Here is a 16,523-nt window from a genome sequence, read left to right as displayed (position 1 = left end):
CTGTGACTTCACCTTAACTGGTTTGTGGAGGCATACAACTGTGAGCTGATAATTGTAGACTTATGTTTGGAGTCTGGTGCTCCACCCTCATTACACTTTCATGTGGCCATTTTTGACTTAATTCTCAACTTTTTCTGCGTGCACACGGCCCTGCAGTCTCATGCCCTTTTTATGTGGATTTACAATGTGTTTAGCTGCACTAGTTAGGATTGTCTAGCACACGCTGTCAATTTATGAGGACAAGGTGATTCATCATTGTAACATGGGTGTAAACAACTCTGAAGAACACTTTTCTTAGGCCCTTTCTCATGAACAAATTGAAGAAATAACTGCGGGAGATATCAGTGAATGAGGTTGTTGTACTTTAAGCTTTAGAAACACAATGACATATGACCGATTTTGCTGCTTTAAGAAGAAAAAGAGGCATTTTCTAGAGGTAGAAAACATGTTTATTGTTCTCAAAGAAAGCTGAGAATAAATACTTGACTGTTAATCCATATAAGTCTTTAGGTGCTTGCAGGTTCATGATGATTTAGACAGTTTGAATTAAAGAAATGACATTGAAATCATTGTGTAGTTAACAGCCGTCAGCCATGTTGACAAAGACAACCTCTGAGAATTATTCTTGCTTAAATTTCCTATCAACAAAATATTTAACAAAAGTCTTCAAATACTGGAACTCAGGACATTTAGACGTTTAAATAAGGACTCATGATGAGGCCGTCTGTCCCTCAGGTTAACGTGAAGAAACTAAACCGCGCGGTTAGTGTCACTCTGTGAACTCTGGAGTCATTTGCAGTCGAAGCAACTCGTTTCCTCGCTGCACCACCATGGTGATTTTGTCGCTGTTGCGGACGGCCTGGTAGATCTCGTCTGACGTGTTCACCTTTACTCCATTTATCTCCACCACGATGTCTCCTGGTAGCATGCCGGCTCTGGAAAAAAAACATCATACAAGCTCATTACTGGCTTACATTATGAAGAAGAAAAACGAACCACCTCCAACACTGTGAAACTTCAAGAGCAAGACGATCCTCCACCGCACAGCTACACTCATGACGTGCTCACCTATTGGCCGGGGAGCCCATGATCACCCTGTGGATCAAGATGCCGTGTGTCACGTCTGGGAAGGATGGATCTCTCAACTTCAACTCTGCGATGATGCTGAAGAAAAGGGGCAAAACAGAAATGGATTTAGACAAAGTGGTGCGATAACTCTGCTGTAAATACACTTCACCCAGTTTTACTGCAGGGAGTTGTGATAGTGAGGACTTTACCTTGGCGTCAGAGTCAGCATCATCACACCAATGTATCGCCGCTTTGTCTCTGACTCACCGAACCAAGAATCTTGAAGGAGAAATAAACGATGTGTAAAAAAAAAAAAATCTTTCATAAGGAAGACAGAGAGAAGATGCCATATGTAGCTTTTGATTCTCACTCTTTTTGTTTGCTGCTTGATCAAGAAATAGTCTCAGGCGATCGGACGGAATAGCAAAAGAGATCCCTGCAGTGACCTTCATGGTGTTTATACCGATGACTTCACCATCCTAAGTAGAGGAAAGATACACATTCACAAAGGGTTTTATGTTAACACTCTTGTTATTTGGCTGCCAAAGTCCAGTATTGTCAATCTGAAACAATAATAAAAGCATCCCACGCCACAGCCACAGCAGGTTTGGTGGCATTTGAATGTGATGATTAACATTTAAACTTGACCTGTGACTCACCAAGTTAATCAGGGGACCTCCAGAATTTCCAAACTGAAAAACAAAATATGTGACGTTAATAATATGAGACATTTCTGAGTCACAGTCAAACCTCTCCACTGGCTTATTTTTTCCCCGATCCATTTAAAGCTCTTATTTCCTGACATTTATGTGGCCTGCTAACGTGCCGTCAAAGCAACTAGTGTCCTCTTTACCCTGTTATCGTGATTTTGTGTACAAATATACACCAGCTGCTGAGGGGTGTGTGCTTTGTCTGTAACTATGTTTGGGTTAAATGTTAAGTAGCATCCATATGAATGCCAGGAGCCAAAGTTCCCAGAAGAATGTAGCATTGTACTGAGATAATCAATGTTATTGAGTTCACCTGTCAGTGGTTTTAACGTTGTGGCTGATTGACGTTTATCCTTTAACAGAATTACTGCAGAATACTCACATCTATGGCGGCATCAGTCTGGATGTAGTCCATGTTGGACTTGGACAGGCCCAGCTCCTTACCGCCTCTCTGCACTGAGCTGACGATTCCTGACGTGATTGTATTACGTAGAGCGAACGGGCTTCCCATGGCAACCACGAACTCTCCTTGTCGAACATCAGACGACCGGCCGAGGGGGAGCGTGGGTAAAGGATTCTTCATGTTGGAGGAGAGCAATGGAGAAATTTAACAGTTTAGTTTAGTACATCCTCACTTCTCAAAGTTCTCGTAGAAGTTTAAGAATAGAACTTAGAGAAAAAGCCTTTAATGCTTCTGTCACAGTTCTGCTTTTTGACGGGGCAACTGAAGACCATTCATCTGGCTACAGTGGTATTTCAGTAGACTGTATGAATCACAGGCTAGAGATGTTTAATTGAGACCACTAAATAACTGATGACAAAGAAATTCAGTGGTCTGATTAAAGTGATGATGTTAACCATGACACTACTTTATACACTGTATATTGTATATTTAAGGGGACTCTTGTTCTGTCTCCTCAAGAGTGCATGTTTGCTAGATGACAAACACCCAAGATGCATGACTGCACAATATGGTGAAATTCATATTAAACAGTCACTAAAATGTATTTAAATGCCATAAAAATGTTGCTAATTTTGATTGAAATTTGAATATTTTGTTATGAACCATCTGGCTTTATTGGTGTCATTCCCCTGGTTTTTACGTTTCTAAAGAAACCATTTGTGTTATTTCCTTAAATTGTTACTTTCATTGTGGTTTTCTGATTCTGTCTGTTACAGTGGTGATGCTGACAGCTCCATGGCAAAGTGATGAAAGCATAACATGGATCCACTGAGGTAAAAAAATGAACATTCAGTTCCTCAAGCAGAGATTATTATACGCAGTTACTCACCTTCGTAGTGATTTTGATGGTAGCGATGTCGGCCGCCTGATCAACATCTTGCACAGTGGCGTTGTACGTGTCTCCGTTGTTGAGCTTCACACGGACACCTCTTTTGTTGGCCACAACGTGAGCATTGGTGACAATGAGACCGTCACTGCTGATGATGAAACCAGAGCCATTTGACATCGGCACTTCTCTTCCTAAAAATGGGTTTCTGTAAAACAGTAAAAGCAGTTGAGCTTAACCAGCCTGGAGGCAAAATATGTTTATTCATGAAGAGAGAGGCAGAGAGCAAAACATCATTTTAGCAGTTCATAAACGTGCTGCTTCAGCTTGTCCCAGTAACAGGACCCAGTTTAAGGCTCTTTATGCAATTTGATACTTTACTTTTTTACATTTCACCAGAATTCTATTCATATGATTTCATGTGGTGAAAAAATGAAAATGAATTAAATTCATAGAGCAGTGGTTCTCAAAAAGGATCCGATGACTCCCTTTGGACCTCGAGAGATTTCCAGGGTGTCCCCAGAAAAATTGGGGAATAGCTTATTGTCACTTTCTTATTCACTGTAGAAGTTTCTTGTAAATTTTTGGGTAATTCTTTTTTTGCTCATTGACAGTGTTCCCATGTTTTTTGAAGGAAATTAAGGCAAATTTCTCATGTTTCAAAGGGTTAAATACATTTAATTTCATAAAATGACTGTTGATACTTAAGTGCAGTAAATATCAGACACTTTTAAATCTTTACTGAATTTTCTAACAGGTGACTTTTCTGGCAAAAAAAAATGTATTATGACTCAAGTATGCAGATTTTAGGTACCTCATCCACTGGGTGATACTGTAGTTTAGGATTTGTTGTAAATTAACTGACATTTCAACTACTCTGTCACCTTTTCATGACTCACCTGACCACGATTTCGATGTAAACAACAGCTGGAGTGGACTTTTCCACCACATCTGCAATAAAGTTGTATCTGTAACGGGGGCTGTCCGGTTTAAAGGGAGAGGCACACTGGGCTGTTGGCAGGATGAGTTCACGAAACCTCCCGGATATCGAGAAACCTCCGTCCTCCTGGTCTTTGTTTTTCTGAGTGTCCAGCAGCACCGCACCGCAGAGACCCAGACCCACAGAGACTGACCTGAGCAGAGAGGAGCTGCTGCTGTCCCCTCCTCTCTGTCTGTCCCACACCGGGGGTCCTTTATCCAGGCTCTCAGCTCCCCTGTGCTTACATATCACTACAGAGGACACCCTGCTGACTGTCCTCTCTGCCACAGAGTGAAGTCCACGGCTCTGACACCAAGTATGTGTCCTCAGCGCCGAGACAAAACACTTACTAAGAGGAGTTGCTGCCATGTTGCATCACTTCACTCACACCGGTCCGGAGTTTATTCACACCGAAACAACACTTGAAATCCAAATATATTTACAGAAACAACGGTCCGTTTTGTATTAGACGTAATAGTCAAACTGTTCATATAGATAAGAACGATATGGTATTAACAGATCCTGTGAATTTCAGCGTTATCTCCAGCTGACAGATCACTAGCGACAGTCAACAAACCAACAACCTAACACCGGAAGTATAACTGTAATACGGGCATGCGCAGTACGCTTCTTCTAAGGGTTTTTGTCTCATTACTGTTCTCCAGAGGATGAAAACGAAACTGTTATAGAAAGAAAAGGCTAATAAATAAATAATAATAATAATAATACGGTTATTTAAAAATAGAGTAACAGTAAAGGGCACCACATTTAGCATGTTTAACTGCTTGTGTGTTCTTTTCTCGTGTGTAATCATCTTTTGTTGGTCTGCTTATCTTATTTTATTTTGGTTTTAGTTCATTTATTTTTTTAACTCTCAATTTTTAAATGGTTATTTTTAAATGTTAATTTGGTAATACTTATGTAAAGGCTTGACAGAGGTGTCTTTGAATTTATTTATTATTTATTGTCATTTTTATAAGGTAAGATATTTTATTCAATTATTTTTATCGAACGTTTGGACAAAATGAAATCGAAACAAAATCGAGTTTTAATGTGAAAGACATATACCACGTGCGGAAGTGACGTATATGTTTTGGTAGTTACCGGAAAGGCGGGCAGCGATGGCAAATTTGAAATTTGCGGGCTAGCCGCTAGCCGCTAGCAAACTCCTCGGATTAATAATAAGTTTCTTTTTCACCGAAACCATGGCGTCGTATCATCATTTATTACAACACACAAAATCGCGGTTTGAGTCTCCTGCTAAAGTGTTTGCTAAGCTAAAGTCCAAAGTGCGGAGAGAAGAGATGTGCGCTAAAGACGGGACTTTCACGGCCCAGGACCCGCTGTGTAACGTTACAGAGAAACATGGAGCAGGTTTTGGGTCGCCCAGGAAGCGGGCAGAGAGCACCTGGGTGACCGAGGAGCTCAAGGAGAATCAGAGGACTACTTATTATCGACATGAAGCTCAGGCGTTGACTCTTTCACCCATAAAGAGTCCTCAGAAAAGCTTCGCTTATTCAAACATTAGCAGAAATGCGGAGGAAATGCCTCCTGTGACAGAGAGAGGACACGGAAGTTCACCGAGAAAAAGAGCTTTTGTGGAGTCGGTAGCTTTGTCCTCTCTGGTGGACAGAAAGCAGATCCACACAGAGACACCTCAGATCAGAGACACGAGGGGCTTCAGGGTGACCAGCGGGACTCCAGTAAAGATACATCCAGTGGAAAATGAATATGTGGACAGTGTTTTTGAGGAGGGGTGTGCTCCTCTTGACAAACTGATGTCTCCGGTTTATATGTGCTCCCCCATGAGGAAGAGGCTGAGGAGGAGTAAATGGGAGTCGCAGGAGTTTAACAGAGTCAGCAGCAGCACAAAGGAGGTCAGCAGTGGACCCACAAGTCAGCCACAAGAGAGGAAAACCTCCAGTGCTCTCAGTGAGGACATCCACACTCACGTGGAGGACATGGGTAATTTCAGAGGACCAGAGATGGACAAGTTCACTCATGAACCAGCGCTCCCATCACCGAGAGCCATCAGAAAGAAACGTGAGATATTATTGATGCTTTAATCCAGATTAACTCTGGATCGACATCCTGAACCCTGAGCAAATTGGTGCAATTAAAAAAAAAGAGCTAATGAGCAACGTGCTAAGAAATTGCACAAACTGCAAGAAATTAGTAGATTTAGAAAAAAAAAGTTCCGGGAAACAAGAAAAAATCAAGGGAAAAGCCATCTTTATCATTATAATAACACACTTTATTCATCATATATTTTACATAATTATTATACATTTTAAGCACATTTTCTGGTCATTTTCTTGTTTGTTTAGTTTTACTTTCTTTTTATGTCTTTATTTTTTTCCAAAAGAACATTGAAATACAGTGACACACTGCAGAACATACAACAGCTGGTCACCTTAGTATCTATACAAGCAACTGCACTGATAGATATACAAGACAGTTCATATGGTAAATATTTGTTTTACGTTATTATTAATGTTCTTTTTTAAACATTTTTTAAACTAATTTTCAGGTCATGTTCATGTTTTTGGTCTGTTTTTTTTTTTTTTTTTTTTTTTTTACTAATGGATGATTTCTTCTTTTGCCACAAATTGCAAGAAACTAGTAGAAAATTGTGTTAAAAATAGGGAAAATGTCTATGGAAAAAAGAAAAAAGCCAGGAAAAAGCTGTAGTTATAATAATCATAACTGCATATTTCAAATTATGTTACAGGCTTATACATTTTAAGCACCTTTCAGGTCATTTCCTTGTTTGCTTTGTTTTGCTAACATATTTTTTTTAAACACATTTTCTTGTATTTATTTATTTTTTACTGATATCTTACTAATTTCAGGATGATTTTTTCGTTGCTTATTGCCTTCTTCTAATTTTTTTCAGAGAAATCAAGCCAGTTTGTTCATGTCTCAAAGGGTTTTACTCTTTTCCTTGTGTTAGGTAAGAAGTCAGCTGATGAGTTTTTGCTGTTTTGAACAGGTTGCTTTGTTCCTTTGGAAACTCTTCCTCCGATGTCTCCAGCCAAGATGTTTGCGTACTTGAAGGAGAGGGAAAGTAAAAAGGAGCAGCAGGAAGTTCATAAAGTCAGCAGCAGCACGAGGGATCTCTTTGACGCAGGTGGTGAGTGTATTAGGAAGTTAAAATACTTAAATCCAGCAAAGCAAAAAGTTATAGCTCACTAGTTCTCAACTTGGGGGTCCCGACTCCCGGTAGAAGTCACCAAAGCTTCGGGGGGGTCATGAGGCGTCTTTAATTTTTTCTGGGGTATAAAAAAAACCCAAAACACTACACCATATCTCAAAACAAAATTATTTTTTTTGTAATAATCTTTTAATTGGTTTATATGAACATAAAAAAAACAACATCCACCAAATAAATGCGAAGATCTTTCAAGCATGGAAAAAATAAAATAAGTAGATTGAAACAAAAATAGAATTAACAAAAAAGTGAAATGTGTTATGTATGTATCTGATACTTTTTATTTACACAAAATAATGTCTCACAGTTGAAACATGCACTATCCAGATAAGATTATTATTCAAGATATACATTTAAAAAAAATCATATTAGACAAGTAGACAGTTAAAACAACCCACGAGCTAACAATAATGGCAATGTTTCCGCGAGAAGAAAACACTGAATTTGTCTTAAAAGAAGCCTTTAAAGTATGTATGATAATTTAAAAAAGCATGACACACAGAATCATATAAAAAGTTTCCAAAAATGTTAGGACAACTCATCTCCAAGCTAATACCCACAGGAAATAATCTGCTCAGAAATCATCCAAACTGCTCATTTATTGCTGTTCCTGCAGTCATTGCGTTCTGTACTGTTATTGTTGTGCATTATAATGTGAAATATCTATAAAATCAGTCACTCAGTCAGAGGCCTTTTACCCAATAAAAGAAGAGGGGTCCCCCAAGGAAAAAGGTTGGAAACCAATGTTCTAGCTGATGTCGGCAAAGGCTCTTTTGTGTTTTTCATTACGGTTTGCATGTTTTATAGTTTTGTTTATGTTTTCCCACAGATAACCTCCACCAGCGCAGAGACACGCCTCCCTCCACAGCTCACAGCGTGGGTGAGATGGAGGACGTTGATTGTAGAGGTGCTCCAGAAAGTGTGGTTCCTGTCAGCCGCTCCAGAGTCGAGTCAGCTGACAGCCAATCAGACACAGATCCCTCAGAAGATGTCCCGAGTCCTGCTGTGTCACCGCAGTGTGTTTTGTTCGAAGACCCACTTGTACTGAATACCCCACGGATCTCCATACCAAAGAAACAAGAGGCTGTGTTCAAGCCAAACAGATGGCCCCAGCGCACGAAATTCCCAAGTGTGAGTAGAGGACACTTATTTAAAAATAACACCTCTTAAAAGGAAGTCTTCGGTTTATTTTAGGGCAAATAAAAGAGTCTTATGCTGATCAGACAGGGAGGCTAAGGGTCAGCAGTAACATATATTTTAGGCACCTAAAAAAAGTCCCAGCCAAAACAATTTCAGTTAAAGTGTATGCTATATCATGTTTGTGTTATCGTGATACTTTGGTGAATTTTAACTAATGCTTGTAAAAACCAAAGTCACACAATAACATGAACAGTATAACTGATCAAGGCGGTGGTAGAGCAGCAGCTCTTGTGTTCAGGAATGTTATAAATCACAGTTTTTCTCTGTGGAGTCCGGCTTTGAAGAGAGCGACAAAACAGCTTCAGTTCTTTGTTGCAATTAACTGTCTGACATGAAGGTGAAGCTGTGAAAATACTCTGAATATAGCATACACTGACTTTCTTTAGGTGGCTCAAATACATTTTCATATATATCTTGTTGACCCCCTCCACAGCAGTAAATCACTTGGCTTCAGTGTCAGTACTCCTGTCTGCATGCTAACCGCCATCGATCGGCGGTAATACACCGACTGTGGAAAAGAACGTACCTCATACAAACCCCCCTTCAGAAAATCTGAGCTATTCCTTTGAGGTTTTAATTTGGAGGCACATTTTCGATGAAAATGGGAAATGATGGGAAATTGAAATCAGTTATAGTTTGTCTTGTTTTTGACAATTTTGTTTTTGTCTTTGGCAGGAAAGCGTGATTTATCTCAAAAAATGGTTCCTGAGGAAAAATCACAAGGGCTTGTTTGTTGATGGAGTTCACCGGTAAGTTTTTCCTTGAAGCACCGTGATTTTACAAAAAAGGAAGAATATAACGCTGTCAGAGTTTATGGTAACTAATTTTCAGATTGTTTATTCAGATACTGTCAAAGGAGACGGACGTGTTTATGCTTTAGATTTTGGATCTGTGTGGTTTAGTGTGAACACTTTTTTTTGTTTACTTGTCTTTTTCGCCTAGGGACGACAACATACCATGGAACAGTAACATCATTGTGGACAGGGTTTCTAAGTCTGTGGTAAAGACGGTCTCCGGCAGGGTTTACATTTTGGTCGGAAAGATGAATAAGAATATTGAGTCCGGTAAGCCAGATTTTGTGTGGGCGGATATTTTCCACAGAGAAAATGATTCACTTTGGCAGAAAGAAGTTAAAAAAGACACAACAGAAAGAAAACTTATGCAAATGTCAATACTTTGTGGATTAACACTTCTCTTCATGTATCTTTCATTTTTGCTTGCAGAGTTTCCAAAGTGGCTTTTGAAGAAGTTTGCTAATGGGTTTCCTCCAGACTGGGAGGCACTTTATGAGAGGTTTCTGTCAGAGTCAAAAGAGTAAGAATATTTATTTCTGTTCATTTTGTGCTGTTACGGATAATTGCTGTTACAATAAAAGCATAATACTTAATACCATTTGATGTCCGAAAGAACTCAAAAACTATTAACAAATAGTGGTTAAAATGTGGTTATTTAAAGAGCTGAATTTTATTTTGTTGCAGCGACCCCAATAGAGAAACAGAGAGGAACACTCAGGGGAGAGTCGTCATATCAAGATTGAAATCTGAGGCGTCCTCCATCAACCATTCAGTGAAGCAACACAGGCAAAAGTCTTTGAGGGCACGTGAGTACGAAATTAATGCTTTAGTTAACAGCTCAGCAAGTAAATTCTTTGTTTGAGAACATGCAACGACATGTTCTTGCACTGAGGCCTGCTACTCCCATTAGTTATTTGGTTTAAAGAGCTGTAGAAAACACTACTTTTCCTCCAGTTCTTATTATTTTGTGCTTTCTGTTTTGCTTTTTTTTTTTAAACAGCAGCAGAAAGGTCTATTGTTTCATTATACAAATGTATCACATGGAGATTCATTCTGAATGTAACAATACTGAGTCTACAGCCTGTGCCAGCGGCTCTGTGGGGCTGCACCAAACGGCAACCCACAGGGCTGGAAAAATTAAGCCAGCGCTGAATTGCCAAAAACTGGTTCCTTGAATGGCCACTTGAGACTGGCTGCAAAACAGAGCAGATCCCCGTAGACCTCCATGTTAAAATGCCCACGTTTACAGTAAAAATAAACATGTTCACAGCCTGGTACAAAAAAGGTTTTAGGCTTTGGTCTGTATAGCTAATTTCAACATTTGTGACAACTACACGGGGGGGCGAACTTTTATATAACTCACCTGTTCCGATTTTATGAGAGTTTAAAGTTATGCTTAATGAAGGCTATGGCCACTTTTAATGACAGGCTGTCAGAGAGGGCTGCAACTAACACAAGTTTTTGGGTCTTTAAAATGTCAGAAAATAGTGAAAAATGTTAATCTGTGATTTCCAAACCCCGAGATGACATCCTAAAGTTTTATTTTTTCCACAAGCAAAAGATTTTCAGTTTACTGTCATAGTGTAAGAAACCAGTAAATATTTTCATTTAAGAAGCTGCAATTAGAGAAATTTTTTTTTAAATAAAAAAAATACTCAAACAAATTGATTGATGTTCTAATTAGTTGTCGATTCATTTAATAGTTGACGACTTATTGATAAATCAATCAGTGGTTGCAGCGCTGCCGTCTGTGAGGCGTTGTCCCGGTCTCTCAGTCAGATTCACCCCTCACTCCTTCCCAGCTCCAGCCTCTCATCCAAGTGTGGTCTGTTGCGCCTACATAAAACCAAAATGGCGATGACCAAATTGTCAAACTAGAGGCTTCAATACAGGAGTCCACAAACCAATTTTTCAGCATGCTAAGATGCTCACAGTGATACTGCTAACGTGCTGATGCCACGCAGGTATATGTTTGCCTTATTTCCCATCTTAACCTATTTTGGGAGGATGATAATTAACACAAAATACAGCTGAAGTTAATGGGAATGTCAGTAGTTTTGCACTTTTACTAAAGTTTGGACAGTTGTGACTTGATGGTCCGAGTTATTGGGATTCATCTTCTGGGGACCATAAATGGCTGCACCAGATTTAATGGCAGTCCATCCAGTGTTGAGATGTTTCAGTGTAGACCAAAGCGGTTGACTGACCTTCTGACTGACGGACATCGCCATCTTCAGAGCAGCTAGCATGGCTAAATACTCATCTTAGTCTTTTATCCTTACAGTTATTTTGTCGTCCTCTCCAGCTGATTCCTGCCCTCCTGAATCCATGACTTCTGCAAGAGTGTCTCGAAGTGGTCGTGTGATTAAGCCTCCTCTGGAGTATTGGAAAGGAGGGAGAGTCATTCTGGATGCACAGATGAATGTTACTATCCACGAATGTTACGATACCTCCATCTGCATCCCTGTAAGCACCTGAAGTTGAGCTCATGAGCCACATAATAATCCAGAATATTTTTTTATCTATAAACCACCGATTATTCTAATGTAAATTTCTATGTATCACATCAGGTCACTACGTCAGTGTCTACGAGGGCGTCACAGAAACCTGTCCGTGTGTTCCTGCCCTGCAGTGAAGGTAAACATAACTTAGAGCTGGAGTTTCAGTGTTGTGCAGGGTTCCCACAGTCATGGAAAAGCTGGAAAAGTCACAGAATTCCACAGTCACATTTTCCAGGCCTAGAAAAGTAATGGAATCAGTAAAAGTTATTGACAGTTTTGGAAAAGTCATGTAATTTTGTTTTGCATTATGCATATGTTATAGTAATCTTCCATGGATAACCTTACACATATTGTAACATAGAAGCAGTTTTAGTTTCAGTAGCTGCGGATGTAATGTTGATCTAATATGTGTTGATGTGTGAAGTTTTGTTTACCATCATGGTAATCATTCGTAAAATCATCATTTTTTAAATTTTCTCTCTGCCCTCTGTCTCTCCCTTCCTATACACACGCTAACTGAAATTATGTTTGCATAGAGTTTGACTATGATATGTTTCAAAAATGCTGGGCACGTGGGGGGAGAAAAAACTATTATGGGTCCTTGAAAGTCATGGTGAAGTTTTGAAATTTTGTCTGTGAAAGTGTGCAGGAACTTTGATCGTGGGACATGTTACGAGCTGTATGCAGATAACTGTCGCCTTTGTTTTCAGGCCGTAAACAACGTGAATCGGCCAGTGACGAAGAGACGTCGGTACCGCTGAGGAAGGTCAAGGCTCCACTCCGCAAACACAACAGAGCCAAGGTTAAGCCTGACGAGAAGCCCTCTTACTCACAAGAACCTCCTGTGGAAACACATAGCAGCACTGACGAATGGTCTGGCAGGCACACAAGGTCCAGCCAAAGGCGTCCAGCTAAAGACAGAACAATGCATGTGGACACTGTCCCCCAAAGGCAAAGTAAACCTGAAAAGTCTTCAACATGGAGGTCAAAAAAACAGACACATGGCACCTCAAAGCCGTCAGTGAGAGGCAGAAAACACGCTGTCCGAGCATCTCCAGAATCTGTTAATGACAGAACATCCACATCATCGCCTGATGAGGTCGTTGGGAGAAAGAAGCAGCGGAAAGAAGTACACAGGGAGAGAGGCAGGGGAGCCCCTAAACCACGACCAAACTACGTGTTTCCATCAAGCGATTCGTCACAGTCATCTGAGGAGTTCAAGGAAGAATTGAAAAAAAAACCTAGAGTAACGCAAACAAAAGGCAAACAGAGCAAACGCAGCAAATCGTCTTCACCCTCCAAGCCGTCACCTAAGTTGACACAATCCAGTAAGAAACCCCAATCAAAGAAAGGCAACGCTCCGATTCCAGCAGAGCGAGATGACGACGAGTGGACGGAGGCAGAGCTCGTGAAGCTACAAGAGTAAGCCTAGTAAAGCTACAGATTGAGAAAGTAGCATTTTGTGGAATTACAGTTGTATATTTCTGTATGTAACCTCACAGCTCACTGGTGTTTATGTCTCCAGGGCTGTGTCCTACTACCCCAAGCACATGACAGCTTACTGGGAAAAGGTGGCGAGGGTGGTCGGAACACGCTCTGCAGAAGAGTGTCACCACAAGCACACGACCCAGGGAACCTCCCAGACCCCCGCTAAAAAAGCCAAGAAACCCAAAAAGGTGGAAGCAACAAAAGATCCAGGTAGAGAACGTTTTTAGTTTGGGTTGTAAGCTCGCTGCTTTCTAAAAAGCGTCTTTCACACAGTTCCTTCAGGCAATGCTAGTGAGTTTCACTATTCACGCAAGCACTACATTTAGGAACGTTTCCTTCTTGCGTCTTTTCACGCCTGCCTTGGCAATGTTGGAATAGAAGGGACAAGGAACGGTCCAATCAGATTGAGGTAATGCAACATTGACGTATGTATGCCATGTGTGTGTTTATGTGTGCAAACACGCTCAACAGTGAAAGTGAGCATGAACGTCAAGCCCAGATTCAGTCGTTTGGCATTTTGCCTCACTATATATGTTTTCTTTGGACCTTCGTTTCTTGGGTGCATGCAACTTACAGTCTGGCACCTGATTTCCTGATTTTTTAAAGCCCAAACCTTATCTAAGCGCTGTGGGGGCACACACACTGAAAAAAGTCCCAAACACAGAAAAGAAGGAGCACATTAGAAAATACAGGCAGAGGGCACTGGTGGGTCATAAGTGATGACCGAGGGGATTACTTCTGTATGAGTCCATACATAGTTGGGTTTTTTTTTAAGAAAACCTTTCATAGTATATTTTTAGTAACTAGATTTATCTACATGTTTATGCAAAAGGGAGGGCGTGTTTAATGGCAGAGATTTCAAAAGCTATTATTTATGCCCAGTGACAGATGATCCGGTGATATCTGCCCGAGCGGGAACCTTCAAGAGAAAGCAGCAAGTGCGTCAGTTCCTGGACAACATGCCCAGAGACGATGTTGAGGACGTTTTCAGCTCTGCGTACATGCAGAATAAACGCTTTGAGGTTTGATTCTTTCCGTCTTTGCAAAAATTTTGCAATAATAATAATAATGACACCATACAAAACCAGTGCTAACTGTTTCCCTCCCACCTGTCCTGATGCATAGATGCCTTCCATGTGTCCGAGTGAGCACGACTTCAAACTCCCAGACATGGAGCCACTGACCCCCATGTCGACAGGTTTCCCTGAAGTGAAGACTCCTCAGTGTCTGCATATCACTCCTGGCATGATGGGCTCTCCAAGCAGGTGAATGACGTTAACTTCTGTGTTCTAGCTTGTAAAAAGTGATCGCAGTATAATAAATAACTTGCCTCTTTTCTTTTTTTTTAATTGCAAAGGAACCATGATGACAAGTACGTCTATCAACTCCAGAAAAGGATGAAAAAAAATCAATTTAACGTCTGCAAACAGGCTCCTTCTTCAAAGGTGATAATTCACAAGGGCTCATTTCTGAGATTCTTGTTATATTAAACAGATCAATTATTGTTTTTTTATTGTAAAAATATAATTTCCCTTTGTTGTTTCTTTCAGAGCTTCTCACCCACACCATCAGTTAAACGAACAATGAGAAGATGTGGTAATGCAGGTAGGATTCCTGAGACGTGTGCAAAAAAAAAAAACCCTAATATAAATTTGATTTATATTGTTTGTATTGTGTTAACACAGGTAGAGCTGTTTAAGTTTTATTAAATTGCGAAATTGTCGGCTTTTTGTATACTGCTGTATGTACATGTAGCTCTGTTCACAGGGAGAATTTCAGAAATGAATTGAACACATTGCCTTTTTTTAACAAAACCCATTTCTGTCCCTTTTTACTTGAAGATGACACCTTTGTAGTCTGGGAGATGTTCCCGGGAAATGGTGGCCAGCTGTCTGATAGTGAAGAGGAAGAGGATTTTTACTTTTCAGATAAGGACTGATTGGAGCTGAAATGTCAAACCATTGTAAATGGAAAAAAAACAAACCCTTACATATTGTTTGAATGAATTAAAGAGTTAAAATCAATGGAACAAAGGCGAGATGTGACTTTTGCCCTGGTAAACTCATCAATTTAAACTATAAAACTGTTGCAATTTTGTTTCCGTCTTTCACCTGTAGGAGTTGAATGTTTTTATTTTTTTAAACATAAACTCAGATTTGAGCTCTTTAATGTGAAACAAACACTATAAATAGAGTAACTGTTTTTTAATTTTTCAAACACAACCTGCAATGCTAGGTATGTATGGTAAATTAAACACACCTTGTGGTGAGGCTGTGTGGAACTGGAATAGCTGAAAATTTCTTTGAAATTTAAATATGCTGTAAAAAACACATTGTGTTCCAGTATTTGCTTGTAAATATAGTTTAAGTTTTTAAAAAGTCAGTTGTAACTGTTCTTTTAATAAACATTCTTTAATTCTTAGTAATGATTTTTGTGTATATTATATATTTAGAGAGCAGAACAACTTTGTGTCATAAAAATGTTAAGGACAAACACTACAGGTGAAAACATCGTTTTTTGTTGGGCTTTTTTTATGCCATTTCCAATTTTGAGATTTTAGGTAATTTTGTTTCCAAAATATCTTGTTTCAGACTAGTGGATAGGAAACTTCCAAAATGCACATTTAAGTGATTATTTTTCTTCAAATTTCTGTTCTTGAACTGTGTGCAAAAAGCATATATTTTATTATATATTGCATAATTTCTAAAAACTAAAAAGTTCTCAGTAATCAGCTGAGGAAGTTTCTCTGGGATATCTCGTTATCAGGGCCCGAGCATGACATACACCAAGATGAAGCAGACATTCAGTGTCCTCCTGTCCCACCTAGTGGCCACACTACACTACACACTTACAATGAACATTTATATTGCATTTTACTTTTCCACTTTATCATATGTTTGAAAGTATCATCCAATATACAATACACTGTATGACATTGATTGTACTTACCTAGAACAACAGCTTCTTTGTACAGTAACACTACTTGCACAAACCTCACGCAATATTAGAACTAGAAATAACAATAATGGCAATTTGTTTCGTTTACTTATGATTATGATTAGAGTTGCTAATAATTATTTGGGACAGTGGTGAGTGGTTGCCTTCATAAAAATTACATTTTAAAAATTTATATATATCTCGCACTTATCTGGCACTTAAAGAAACCAAACTTTCATGTTTTATTCCTGTGTATATTTTGAAGGTTTTTTTTTCTTATATCATTCATACATTGATTTATATAACATTTTATTCGTAAAATAAGACTAAATTTTATGTGTTGTTG

The 16,523-nt window shown here is 39.4% G+C and overlaps 2 protein-coding genes across 3 annotated transcripts; one reads left to right on the top strand and one right to left on the bottom strand.

Annotated features, from left to right (window-relative positions):
* Positions 1-431: 431 nt before the first annotated feature.
* LOC121953346 (serine protease HTRA2, mitochondrial-like) lies at positions 432-4,794 on the bottom strand. The gene is made up of 8 exons (XM_042500380.1): positions 3,967-4,794; positions 3,071-3,275; positions 2,161-2,355; positions 1,728-1,760; positions 1,439-1,547; positions 1,278-1,347; positions 1,069-1,164; positions 432-935 (listed from the first exon to the last, which is right to left on the bottom strand). The coding sequence occupies exons 1-8, from the start codon at positions 4,413-4,415 to the stop codon at positions 770-772; spliced, it is 1,323 nt and encodes a 440-aa protein (XP_042356314.1). The 5' UTR covers positions 4,416-4,794; the 3' UTR covers positions 432-769.
* A 273-nt stretch (positions 4,795-5,067) lies between these two features.
* mis18bp1 (MIS18 binding protein 1) lies at positions 5,068-15,661 on the top strand. Of its 2 annotated transcripts, none has more exons than XM_042500082.1 (16): positions 5,068-6,089; positions 7,039-7,179; positions 8,087-8,388; positions 9,133-9,206; positions 9,400-9,521; positions 9,681-9,771; positions 9,936-10,057; positions 11,557-11,717; positions 11,822-11,888; positions 12,463-13,174; positions 13,278-13,450; positions 14,129-14,262; positions 14,366-14,505; positions 14,598-14,685; positions 14,791-14,845; positions 15,082-15,661. In XM_042500082.1, the coding sequence occupies exons 1-16, from the start codon at positions 5,252-5,254 to the stop codon at positions 15,177-15,179; spliced, it is 3,318 nt and encodes a 1,105-aa protein (XP_042356016.1). In that variant the 5' UTR covers positions 5,068-5,251; the 3' UTR covers positions 15,180-15,661. The 2 variants fall into 2 exon arrangements, with proteins under 2 accessions (XP_042356016.1, XP_042356014.1); XM_042500080.1 differs by having other exon boundaries at positions 14,123-14,262.
* The last annotated feature ends 862 nt before the right edge of the window (positions 15,662-16,523 follow it).

Source organism: Plectropomus leopardus, chromosome 14 (genome assembly GCF_008729295.1).
Source record: "Plectropomus leopardus isolate mb chromosome 14, YSFRI_Pleo_2.0, whole genome shotgun sequence".
Taxonomy (NCBI): Eukaryota; Metazoa; Chordata; class Actinopteri; order Perciformes; family Serranidae; genus Plectropomus; species Plectropomus leopardus.
The sequence above is the reverse complement of the archived record's forward strand: the minus strand, read 5'-3'. Positions and strand labels throughout refer to the sequence as shown.